At 42.7% G+C, this 13,675-nt stretch overlaps 1 protein-coding gene across 4 annotated transcripts in view; it reads left to right on the top strand.

The window, feature by feature from the left end:
- LOC118360235 (agrin-like) overlaps nt 1-13,675 on the top strand; it is a 409,423-nt gene that overhangs the window by 372,360 nt on the left and 23,388 nt on the right. For all 4 annotated transcript variants that reach the window (XM_052482562.1, XM_052482563.1, XM_035739526.2 and 1 more), the window contains 4 exons: nt 592-703; nt 7,112-7,228; nt 10,462-10,645; nt 10,971-11,058. In XM_052482562.1, coding sequence (XP_052338522.1) covers nt 592-703; nt 7,112-7,228; nt 10,462-10,645; nt 10,971-11,058 — 501 coding nt within the window. The remainder of the gene's footprint in view (nt 1-591; nt 704-7,111; nt 7,229-10,461; nt 10,646-10,970; nt 11,059-13,675) is intronic.

Genomic DNA, 13,675 nt, shown 5'->3' with positions numbered 1-13,675 from the left:
GACTCTAGTCTGAAACCCCATAGTGACTCTAGTCTGAAACCCCATAGTGACTCTAGTCTGAAACCCCATAGTGACTCTAGTCTGAAACCCCATAGTGACTCTAGACTGAAACCCCATAGTGACTCTAGTCTGAAACCCTAGACTAATCTTCTAGCCCATAGCAACTAGTCCAGAACACCATAACGACTCTTAACTAGAACTCCATAGCAACTCTAGTCTAGAACCCCGTAGCAACTCTAGTCTAGACACCTATTTATTTTAATTGTATAAAGTAATCCTTCTCACCCCCCTTAAAAGATTTAGATGCACTATTGTAAAGTGGCTGTTCCACTGGATGTCATAAGGTGAATGCACCAATTTGTAAGTCGCTCTGGATAAGAGCGTCTGCTAAATGACTTAAATGTAAATGTAAATGTAAATCTTTATTTAACTAGGCAAGTCAGTTAAGAACTAATTCTTATTTTCAATGACGGCCCAGGAGTCCTTGTTAACTGGGTTATTGTTGTCTCTTGATTTTGGATTGTACTTGTGTGTCTTGCTTTGAGACGTCCCTGACCTCTTGGCTCGTTTGTTTCTGCTCCTCTCATGCAGGAGTAAAGATAAGATCAAGATGGGTATGTGGAACACAGTGAATCTGGAGAGGGCCAGTCGCAAGGGAGAGATCAACATAAACGGAAAGGACCCAGTCAGGGGAGAGTCACCGGTGAGACAGACAGAGAAAGAGAGCTATCATTCTAGGCTTATCATGATTTATGATTAGCCTAGTTATTAGCATGCAAGGCAAACTGGATGTGAATATGCTCTGCATAGCTGCTAGCATAAAAGGCAATATACAGCCTTGCTTTTACTTAGCCTGCGCTACTGTGTGTGTTTGTGTACATGCGTGTCACTGTAGCACCACATCCTTGGCCATGCATACTAGAGGTTGACCGATTAGGATTTTTCAACGCCGATACCGATTATTGGAGAAAAGCCGATGCCGATTAATCGGCCAATGACAATTACAACAATACTGAATGAACACTTATTTTAACTTAATATAATACATCAAAATCAATTTAGCCTCAAGTAAATAATGAAACATGTTCAATTTGATTTAAATAATGCAAAAACAAGGTGTTGGAGAAAAAAGTAAAAGTGCAATATGTGCTATGTAAGAAAGCTAACGTTTCAGTTCCTTGCTCAGAACATGAGAACATATGAAAGCTGGTGGTTCCTTTTAACATGAGTCTTCAATATTCCCAGGTAATAAGTTTCAGGTTGTAGTTATTATAGGAATTATAGGACTATTTCCCTCTATACCATTTGTATTTCATTAACCTTTGACTATTGGATGTTCTTATGGGCACTTTAGTATTGCCAGTGTAACAATATAGCTTCCGTCCCTCTCCTCGCTCCTAACGGGCTCGAGCAAGGAACACAACGACAACAGCCACCATCGAAGCAGCGTTACCCATGCAGAGCAAAGGGAACGACTACTAGAAAGCGCAGAGTGAGTGACGTTTGAAACGCTATTAGCGCGCGCTAACTAGCTAGCCATTTCACTTCGGTTACACCAGCCTCATCTCGGGAGTTGATAGGCTTGAAGTCATAAACAGCACAACGAAGAGCTGCTGGCAAAACGCACGAAAGTCCTGTTTGAATGAATGTTTACACGCCTGCTTCTGTCTACCACCGCTCAGTTAGATACTTAGATGCTTGTATGCTCAGTCAGATTATATGCAACGCAGGACATGCTAGATAATATCTAGAAATATCATCAACCATGTGTAGTTAACTAGTGATTGATAGTTTTTTTTATAAGATAAGTTTAATGCTAGCTAGCAACTTACCTTGGCTTACTGCATTCGCGTAACAGGCAGTCTCCTTGTGGAGTGCAACGAGAGAGAGGCAGGTCATTATTGCGTTGGACTAGTTAACATGTAAGGTTGCAAGAATGGATCCCCCGAGCTGACAAGGTGAAAATCTGTCGTTCTGCCCCTGAACAAGGCAGTCAACCCACTGTTCCTTGGCCGTCATTGAAAATAAGAATGTGTTCTTAACTGACTTGCCTAGTTAAATAAAAGTATATAAAAAATATAAGAAATATTTTTTTTAAAATTGGCAAATTGGCGCCCAAAAATACAGATTTCCGATTGTAATGAAAACTTGAAATCGGCCCTAATTAATCGTCCAATCCGATTAATCGGTCGACCTCTAATGCATACATGCCCTTATCAATGGAGCTGTTCAACTCAGTGCACTCTTTACTCCCAGAGTGCAATGATGATAACACACCAGAGCTGACTCTACAAAACGCTTACCTAGTTGCGGTCGTCCAGAAGGACATACACGCTACCAGGGTTGTGTTTGAAAACACATTCCACTGTTTTCTGATAGCTCGTCACGGTAAGAAATAGTACGCTGGAGACATGAAGGGCACGTTTGACAGGCGGTCTCTGAGTTGGAAACATCTTATTTTCCTCCTCCTTAGAATCCTTTTTATCTGCCATCTTTGCATCTGCTGAAATGCCTACACAGAAGTATGATCTTGTTCTTATTTGTTGCAGTCACGAAAAACAACCTCTACGGCCTGAGTGCACCCATTAGTATGACTTTACTCATTCCTTTTAGATCCTAGTGAAGCAAAGATCCCCAATAGTGCAGCCCATTAATATGTACATGCACGTTTTATTGTCACATGCACAAGTGCAGTTATTGTCATTATTACATTAGTTTGACCCATGCTCTTAAACTCTAGGGAGGTAGATGTATAGATGGAGAGATGGGAAAAAATAAATCATGATAATCAAGCAATAAACCAGGTACATAAGTGAGAGCAATCTAATCGCCAAGTACAGTATGTCTGCAAGTCATCCAATCATATTAAAGAGTGTAATTTGTGATTAGGAACATGTACACTCCAAAGCCACCACCTCCAGAATGCGTGCTGTCACTTTTTCTCTCTTTTCTTTTTGTCTTCCTGTCCTCCGTAAAGTAATTATGTTTCCCTCCTGCAAAGGAGGCAGAAAATCGTATTAAAAGACGAGAACAGGGAGCGGGTGAGAAGGATAGGGATGAGTGGAGGCTAGTGATGGAGGAGCTCAATGCATAAGAGGCCCCATGCAGGATATAGTTGGCAGCTAAATTTTCTCCTACTCCTGTATTTACAATGAAGATGGGAGCCAGGAAGTCCCACTGCACTCAGAGAGCCTAGCATCTTTGATATAGATACCTTATATAAAGTTATTATATTATACCTGGGACAGGAATTTCTGTCATTCAGGACATCTAAAAACAGAATATTTCAGTAAAATCCAGAAGGAGATTTTAAAAAGACCAAATGCCCCGTCAAATCCATGCATGCTTTCGCACACAAACAGAAATAACACTGTCTGCATTGGCTGGCTATATGGTGGATCCAAATGATGAGCCACAGCTGCAACTTCCTTAAGCACAATTTTTGTTTCTCATTTATTTTCATTGGCAGCCTTTCTGTCTTGTCCATGACCTTCAGGCTTCACAGTTTGTGTTGTGTTATGCGGTTTTATGTTGGTCCGGGGTGTGTATTTGAGTGTGTGTGTGTGTTGCCTGTTTCTCCACACACCAATGTCCATTGATAACCTTTTATGATAACCTTTTTCCCCTCCCGTGGTCTTTTCTCTTACTGTGTGCTGTCTGGAAACTAAGAAATCACGCAAGGTAATAAGACATGTCCCATCCACCTCCTTTGACATATTTCATATCTCCACTTTCAGCTCCAATTTCAGTTCGCCACTTCTCATCCCCATGCTCCACCATACGACAGTTACTAGACGATAGAACTGACAGGGGAGAAGGGTCTGTATTTAGTACTACCATCTCACGCATTGTACCAAAGTAGAGACATTTGTTAAAGAAGTAGGTTTGGCTTTCAAATCAGTCCATCTGCTGTGGAGGCGGAAGGAGGGGTTGAGGGAGGCAGTTATCTTTCTGGCCGCCATTGTGCCTCGCTACAATGAAACGTCTTTAAGGCCCTTTCTCACTAAGTCCGTTATTTTCGTCTGAATAATTTCATATGACACCGTTCACACCAATTGTGAAATACTGTGCTGCCGCAATCCGTCACTTATTTATTCGGGAACAGGTTCTAATTTTGTGTCTTTTCACATGTTAAAATAAGCTGTTGACCAATAGTGATTGTTAGCTGGGACAGTGCAGGCGGCGCACTGACAGGTCTGTGGGTTCATTGTGTGAATGAAAGAATTCATTCATTCATTTCTCTCGGGCCTGGTTTTTACATTTGCAATCCTTCAGTGGAGCACGGTGTCATTTTAGCCAAATTGCTACACATCGCTCTCGCCATTCAAACTTCCCCACCAGTTCTATGCCAACGATTTAGCCGATTTTCTAGACATTCAGCAAGCAAGGGGATCGATCAATGCTTCTCTCCTTGAATAGGCCTAGGCCTATAAGTACATGTTTTGTTGTTGCTTGAAATACATTTCAAACTGTATCGTTGGTCCGTATCTAAATATAGAGGCTACTCGTTCAAGAGCTAGAGAGAAGGAGGAAGAGAGTTGCCAGTGGCGTTGCCAGTGGAGATGTGTGAATTGCGTGAGGAGTGAAGAAGGAGATGTGCAAGTTAAGTTAGTTAATGTATGAATGCATCATTTGTATAGCCTGCACATGAGGCAATGTATTATATGCCTGCTGAAGTGAATCTGGGCGCCCATCTGCCAGACTTGATATTTTTCAATAAGTGGTTGCACAGATTTAGATAAAGCACTCAAAGGTAAGATGTAGTGTTAACATAACGACCCGTTGCTTCACAAAAATGCATCAACGGGTGATCGTTAGGCTATGGATAAGTTGTGTGCATGTGTTTCTATTTTCTAATGGTTGTCAGTTACATCTTCATATACCCTAAATCACAGTTGTCTCTCTGTCTCCCCCTTAAAACGTTCCTCGTCAATTGACGTGATAGGCTACATTGATTTAGCATTATCTTATAGACTCGTTTTTGATATCCTACAGAAGCTAAGGCAAGGTTATTGCAGTAAAACGTTTTTGGGAAAGGAGAAACATGATTTGCTTTATGTCTGAGTGAGATGCGCTTCAGAAGGCCTTGATTGATGGGTCCTTTTAGGTGGCTGTGCGTGTATGAGTTCGCTAATGTTCTATGTCCATTCAGAAAGTTTCCTAAAATAGGCTTAGCCTGTCTAGGCTTAATCTCTTTAATCCAACAGAAAGAACTTAAGTCAGCAAGTGTTATGATGTACAGCATATGTGCGAGGAACGACGACAGGTTCCAGTTTTGCATCTCCTCCACTTATTGAATGATTGAATGAAACGCAGCCATTCTCCATTCATGATTAATCCTATAGGATGAATAGCCTATCCTTATATTTTCAGTAGCATATTATTTTTCCAATAGCCTACTATATGATTTGCTTCTAATTGAATGTCTCTCTAGCCACTTTGAACAAGGAATTGCCTTTGAGAATGACCTCAGCAGCGTTGGTGATGTTATGCAAATTCTTCGGACTGGGTGTGAATGGTTTAGTGCATCAAAATCGGAATCTGTGTTTTTGGGGAATTGGGATGAAAAGATCGCAACGCAGTTGATGAGAGAAGGCTGCGTGGGCAGAGATGTGGTGTGGCAGTCGAGAGTGAGAGGAAGATCAAGGAGAGAAGAATGAGAGTGAGGTGCCAAGCAGGGCTGTTCTTTTGTCATCAACAGTCTCTTCTCGAAAGAGAAACAAAACGTTCTACATCATCAACTCACTTACTCAATCACTCAAACATAACAGCACTGGAATTTACCAACAACACCCATGCCATTAGATATACTGGTCTGTTACCAGAGTTAGAGTATATCATTCCAATCCTCTCCTATTCAGGAATCTAATATGACCTTTCAAATTGATAGAAGCCATGTTTATTATATGATGGCCAAAGTACAACTTCATAATAATGGACTGGATGTATATATCCAAATCATTTTACAATGTAACTGAGAGAATTGCATGTCAACTTGTATCGAACACAGGTTGAGTTGATCCCAACCCGTTACTCTTCACTTGAGCTTTGCCTTCAGCTAAAGTGGGCACTTAGTCCTTCCAACAAGAGGCAGGCATAGCTGGACTGTAGGTGACCCACCTGACTGGGCTCTTGGAGCCCACTCCAGGTGCACCACACAGCTGTGGGGTTTAGCGAAGCCCCACTGGCGTCCACCCTCCAGCTCCCATCTCAAATAGAAGCACAATCCCATGCCGGCTCTCAAACACAACCCATGTTTACTTGGCAACTTCCATCATTTTTACACCAATAACCTCATCTTTTCCCTCTGGTAATTACTGGCCTACATAAAAAGAAATATCCGCAATTCCTCCCGAAGAGGGGGCCTGTACTTTCTTTTTCGTAATTGAAGCCAATTCCCCTGCGGGTTGCTGGATGAACCTGATTTCATGGTCCTCCACCACACAAATTAACGGCCAATTATAGGCTGCTGCTCGCTCGGTGCCGGAAAGGTCTTCAGTACAATCACTCATTCATTAGAGAGACATTCATAAAAATAACGGCATTCATATCGTCACTCCAGCCGCACCAGCTGACTTTCTATTTTAGCCCTTTTCTTGTGTTTTGTACCAGATAACAAATAATTGACTGCTTGGAGAGTTGCACAGAAATCAAATACACGTATTTGATCAAGTGTATTGATGTGGAAAAGGAGTTAGCACAGTTAGTGAATTGTCCTGCATGCACTATATAGATATATCTTTCAAAGGAGAAATATTTTTCGCTGGGACAGCTATTAGTCTCATTGTGCTACTGTATGGCTCAAAAACAAAAAACACTAGTCTCATTTGAGTCAAAACAGAAGCGATTGATCAGGTGTGGTTATAGTCCCTGTGGTAGGGTTTTAGACCATGTGGTAGGGTTTTAGACCATGTGGTAGGGTTTTAGACCATGTGGTAGGGTTTTAGACCACGTGGTAGGGTTCTAGTCCTTGTTATAGGGTTCTAGTCCCTGTTATGGTAGGGTTCTAGTCTCTAGTAGGGTTCTAGTCCTTGTGGTAGGGTTTTAGTACCTGTGGTAGGGTTCCATACCCTGTTATTATAGGGTTCTAACACTTGTGTCCTATCTCCAGAACCAACACACCGCTCTCAACCTGAAGGAGTCTCTGTTCGTGGGTGGTGCTCCTGATTTCAGCCGGCAAGCGAGAGCCGCCTCGCTCAAAGATGGCTTCAAGGGGGCCATTCAGAAGGTGAGTATCCTGTCCCCACACACACTATTCACACAAAAGCAGATCTTTTTTTGCTAGACACACTGTTCAAAAGGTTGTGCAAAAGTTCCTATACATTTTACCAATTATCAACAACTATAAATGATTTCATTTAAAATAGGTAGGTTTTTGACGTCTTTTAACTGTCACACAATGTTGAATCCACCTTAGACATGGATACATATATTTTAACACTATTTAGTGATGGACAATAACTATCTCCCTAAACATGATGACCTTTACAGTGACCCCAGCTATTGTAAGGTCCGCTGTGTTGAACTGTACTGACACAGTTCCACAGAACGAAATACAACACAGTAAAATCTGAATCTACACTTAACGTTCAAAAGTTTGGGGTCACTTAGAAATGTCCTTGTTTTTGAAAGAAAAGCAACTTTTTTTGTATATTAAAATAACATCAAATTTATCAGAAATACAGTGTTGTAAATTACTATTGTAGCTGGAAATGGCAGATTTTTTATGGAATATCTATATAGGCATACAGAGGTCCATTATCAGCAACTATCACTCATGTGTTCCAATGGCACGTTGTGTTAGCTAATCCAAGTTTATAATTTTAAAAGGCTAATTGATCATTAGAAAACCCATTTGCAATTATGTTAGCACAGCTGAAAACTGTTGTCCTGATTTAAGAAGCAATATAACTGGCCTTCTTTAGACTAGTTGAGTATCTGGAGCATCAGCATTTGTGGGTTCGATTACAGCCTCAAAATGGCCAGAAACAAAGAATTGTCTTCTGAAACTTGTCAGTCTATTCTTGTTGTGAGAAATAAGGCTATCCCAGGCGAAAAATTGCCAAGAAACTGAAGATCTCGTACAACACTGTGTACTACTCCCTTCACAGAACAGTGCAAACTGGCACTAACCTGAATAGAAATAGGAGTGGGAGGCCCGTTGCACAACAAGTACATTAGTGTCTAGTTTGAGAAACAGATGCCTCACAAGTCCTCAACTGGCAGCTTCATTAAACAGTACCTGCAAAACACCAGTCTCAATGTCAACAGTGAAGAGGCAACTACGGGATGCTGGCCTTCTAGGCAGAGTTGTCCAGTGTGTGTGTTCTTTTGCCAATTTGGCTTTTTCTTTGCAACTCTGCCCAGAAGGCCAGCATCCCGGAGTCGCCTCTTCACTGTTGACGTTGAGACTGGTGTTCTTGAAATGTGCAGATTGACTGACCTGCATGTCTTAAAAGTAATGATGGACTGTCATTTCTCTTTGCTTATTGGAGCTGTTCTTGCCATAATATGGACTTGGTCTTTTACCAAATAGGGCCATCTCAAATTTAAAATATATTTTCATTTGTTTAACACTTTTTTGGTTACTACATGATTCCATATGGGTTATTTCATAGTTTTGATGTCTTCACTATTATTCTACAATGTAGAAAATAGTAAAAAATAAAGATAAACCCATGAATGAGTAGGTGTGTCCAAACTTTTGACTGGTGCTGTATCTACAGTGCATACTTACGCTACAGCCTTATTCGAAAACTGATTAAATAAAAATGTTCCTCATCAATCTACACACAATAACCCATAATGACAAAGCGAAAACAGTTTTTTTCCCATTTTTGCACATTTATAATAGAGCTGAAATACCTTATTTGCATAAACAATTCAGACCCTTTGCTATGAGACTCGAAATGGAGACCAGAGGTGCATCCTGTTTCATTGATCATCCTTGAGATGTTTCTCCAACTTGATTGGAGTCCAACTGTGGTACATTCAATTGGTTGGACATGGAAAGGCACACACCTGTCTATTTAAGGTCCCACCATTGACAGTGCATGCCAGAACTAAAAACCAAGCCGTGAGGTCAAAGGACTTGTCCGTAAAGCTCAGAGACAGGATTGTGTTGAGGCACAGATCTGGGGAAGGGCACCAAAAGATGTCTGCAGCATTGAAGGTCCCCAAGAACACAGTGACCGCCATCATTGTTAAATGGAAGAAGATTGGACCACCAAGACTCTTCCTAGAGCTGGTCGCCCATTCAAACTGAGCAATCGTTCGAGAAGGGCCTTGGTCAGGGAGTTGACCAAGAAACCGATGTTCACTGAAACCTTTCAGAAGAACAACCATCTCTGCACCACTCCACCAATCAGGCCTTTATAGTAGAGTTGCCAGATGGAAGCCACTACTCAGTAAAATGCACATGACAGCCCACTTGGAGTTTACCAAAAGGCACCTAAAGACTCTCATAGCATGGGAAACAAGATTATCTGGTCTGATGAAACCCAGATTAAACTCTTTGGCTGGAATGAAAAGCATCACGTTTGGAGGAAACCAGACACAGCTCATTACCTGACCAATACCATCCAAACAGTGAAGCATGGTGGTGGCAGAATCATGCAGTGGGGACGTTTTTCCACGGCAGGGAGAGGGAGACTAGTCACGATCGAGGGAAAGATGAACAGAGCAAAGTACAGAGAGATCCTTAATGGAAACCTACTCCAGACCTCTCAGGACTTCAGATTGGTGTGAAGGTTCACCTTCCAACAGGACAACAATGCTAAGCACACAGCCAAGATAACGTAGGAGTGGCTTCGGGACAAGTCTCAATGTCCTTCAGTGTTGCAGCCAGATCCAGGACTTGAGACCTGAAAACAGCTGTGCAGCGACGCTCCCCATCCAACCTGACAGAGCTTGACAAGATCTGCAGAGAAGAGTGTGAGAAACCCCCAAATGCAGTTGTGCCAAGCTTGTAGCGTCATACCCAAGAAGACTTGAGGCTGTAATTGCTGCCAAAGGTGCTTCAAGTACTGAGTAAAAGGTCTGAGTACTTCCACTTCTTATTTTTAATACATTTGCTAAAAAATAAACTGTTTTTGCTTTGTCATTATGGGGTATTGTGTGTAGATTCATGATGGGGGGAAACAATGTAATCAATTTTAGAATAAGGCTGTAACATAACAAAATGTGGAAAAAGTCTAGGGGTCTGAATACTTTCCGAATGCACTGTATGTCAGATGCATCTTCGATGTAAGTTATTTGGCTAGGATACCAAGATAGTCCTGACCATATCACTTGACCGGGAAAGACTCTGAACCCTAGTTTTAGCCTTTAGGGCCGAGAGGATTTCCAGGTCGGGTAGGTCATGTGGTCAGGAAAAACTCAGTATGTCATGTATGTCCTATGTAGGCGCCACACTGCACTATGACAGGTCTAAGTCCCCTCCTCCTCTCTATCCCGCCTCAGATCACCCTGATGGGCACTCCCATCCTGCGGCAGGAGAACGCATTGCACTCCAGTGACGTGGCAATGTTCAAGGGCCACCCGTGCAGCTGGAATCCCTGCCACAACGGGGGTCTCTGCAACCCCATGCTTGAGAGCTACGAGTGTGTGTGCCCCCACGGCTTCACGGGCACAGCCTGTCAGAACAGTGAGTGAACAAGGATCCCGAGTTCCACGTTTCTGTTGGTGTAGTGTTGATGTCACGCTAGTCTTACAATGTCTCCATTTGAAGGTTAGCGTAACCCCTCTGTTTCATCATTCTCACCAGTTTGCACACGTTAACACACACGGACTACACACACGTGTGCTTTACTAAACACATTGACTTTGGCCGTGTGCCCTACTGTTCCTTTTACTTTAATTAGAACCATCCCAATTCATCACCATCCACTGCCTTGACTCCAATTAAAGGAGCCATGTTTCCTATTGTGTCATGTGATCTCATCCAATGTTCCTCCTCCTCTTCCTCACAGGCATCTTGGAGAAGTCCGCCGGGGAGTCGGAGTCCATTGCTTTTGACGGCCGGACTTTTATCGAGTACCACAACGCCGTCACCAAGAGGTAATCTAATCAAATCAATCAAATTCGATTGGTCACATACACGTGGCTAGCAGATGTTATTGGTCACATACACGTGGCTAGCAGATGTTATTGGTCACATACACGTGGCTAGCAGATGTTATTGGTCACATACCCGTGGCTAGCAGATGTTATCGGTCACATACCCGTGGCTAGCAGATGTTATTGGTCACATACACGTCGTTAGCAGATGTTATTGGTCACATACACGTGGCTAGCAGATGTTATTGGTCACATACATGTGGTTAGCAGATGTTATTGCGAGTGTAGCAAAATGCTTGTGCTTCCAGTTCCGACAGTGCAGCAATATCTAACATGTAATCTAACTCCACAACAATACACACAAATATAAATAAAGGAATGGAATAAGAATGTATAGATATATGGATGAGCAATGCCAGAGCGGCATAGGCTAAGATACAGTAGATAATATAGAATACAGAATATACAGTGGGGAGAACAAGTATTTGATACACTGCCGATTTTGTAGGTTTTCCTACTTACAAAGCATGTAGTGTTCTGTAATTTTTACCATAGGTACACTTCAACTGTGAGAGACGGAATCTAAAACAAAACTCCAGAAAGTCACATTGTATGATTTTTAAGTAATTCATTTGCATTTTATTGCATGACATAAGTATTTGATACATCAGAAAAGCAGAACTTAATATTTGGTACAGAAACCTTTGTTTGCAATTACAGAGATCATACTTTTCCTGTAGTTCTTGACCAGGTTTGCACACACTGCAGCAGGGATTTTGGCCCACTCCTCCATACAGACCTTCTCCAGATCCTTCAGGTTTCGGGGCTGTCGCTGGGCAATACGGACTTTCAGCTCCCTCCGAAGATTTTCTATTTGGTTCATGTCTGGAGACTGGCTAGGCCACTCCAGGACCGTGAGATGCTTCTTACGAAGCCACTCCTTAGTTGCCTTGGCTGTGTGTTTCGGGTCATTGTCATGCTGAAAGACCCAGCCACGACCCATCTTCAATGCTCTTACTGAGGGAAGGAGGTTGTTGGCCAAGATCTTGCGATACATGGCCCCATCCATCCTCCCCTCAATACGGTGCAGTCGTCCTGACCCCTTTGCAGAAAAGCATCCCCATAGAATGATGTTTCCACCTCCATGCTTCACGGTTGGGATGGTGTTCTTGGGGTTGTACTCATCCTTCTTCCTCCAAACACAGCGAGTGGAGTTTAGACCAAAAAGCTCTATTTTGTCTCATCAGACCACATGACCTTCTCCCATTCCTCCTCTGGATCATTCAGATGATCATTGGCAAACTTCAGACGGGCCTGGACATGCGCTAGCTTGAGCAGGGCGACCTTGCGTGCGCTGCAGCATTTTAATCCATGACGGCATAGTGTTACTAATAGTTTTCTTTGAGACTGTGGCCCCAGCTCTCTTCAGTTCATTGACCAGGTCCTGCCATGTAGTTCTGGGCTGATCCCTCACCTTCCTCATGATCATTGATGCCCCACGAGGTGAGATCTTGCGTGGAGCCCCAAACCGAGGATGATTGACCGTCATCTTGAACTTCTTCGATTTTCTAATAATTGCGCCAACAGTTGTTGCCTTCTCACCAAGCTGCTTGCCTATTGTCCTAGCTCATCCCAGCCCTGTGCAGGTCTACAATTGTATCCCTGATGTCCTTACAGCCCTCTGGTCTTGGCCATTGTGGAGAGGAGAGTCTGTTTGATTGAGTGTGTGGACAGGTGTCTTTTATACAGGTAACGAGTTCAAACAGGTGCAGTTAATACAGGTAATGAGTGGAGAACATTGTAAGAAAAACTAACAGGTCTTGAAAGATGGAATTCTTACAAGTTGGTAGGTGATCAAATACTTATGTCATGCAATAAAATGCAAATTAATTACTTTAAAATCATACAATGTGATTTTCTGGATTTTTGTTTTAGATTCCGTCTCTCACAGTTGAAGTGTACCTATCATAAAAATGACAGACCTCTACATGCTTTGTAAGTAGGAAAACCTGCAAAATCGGCAGTGTATCAAATACTTGTTCTCCCCACTGTACATATGAGATGAGTAATGCAAGATATGTAAACATTATTAAAGTAGCATTATTAAGGTGACTCGTGTTCCATTTATTAAAGTGGCCAATGATATCAAGTCTGTAGGAAGGCAGCTGCCTCTGAGTTAGTGATGACTGTTTAACTGTCTGATGGCCTTGACATGGAAGCTGTTTTTCAGTCTCTTGGTCCCAGCTTTGATGCACCTGTACTTACCTCGCCTTCTGGATGGTAGTGGGGTGAACAGGCAGTGGCTCGGGTGGTTGTTGTCCTGGAGGGCAGGTAGTTTACCCCCGGTGATGCATTGTGCAGACCACACCACCCTCTGGAGAGCCCTGCGGTTGTTGACGACAGCCCGACAGGATGCTCTCAATTGTGCCTCTGTAAAAGTTTGTGAGGCTTTAAGGTGACAAGCCACATTTCTTCAGCCTCCTGAGGTTGAAGAGGTGCTGTTGTGCCTTCACCACACTGTCTGTGTGGGTGGACCATTTCAGTTTGTCTGTGATGTGTACGCCAAGGAACTTTCCACCTGCTCCACTGCTGTCCTGTCGATATTTATAGGGGGCTC

This window comes from Oncorhynchus keta, chromosome 27 (genome assembly GCF_023373465.1).
Source record: "Oncorhynchus keta strain PuntledgeMale-10-30-2019 chromosome 27, Oket_V2, whole genome shotgun sequence".
In the NCBI taxonomy this organism is placed as follows: domain Eukaryota; kingdom Metazoa; phylum Chordata; class Actinopteri; order Salmoniformes; family Salmonidae; genus Oncorhynchus; species Oncorhynchus keta.
Note: the sequence above shows the minus strand (reverse complement) of the source record. Positions and strands in the feature narration are given on the sequence as shown.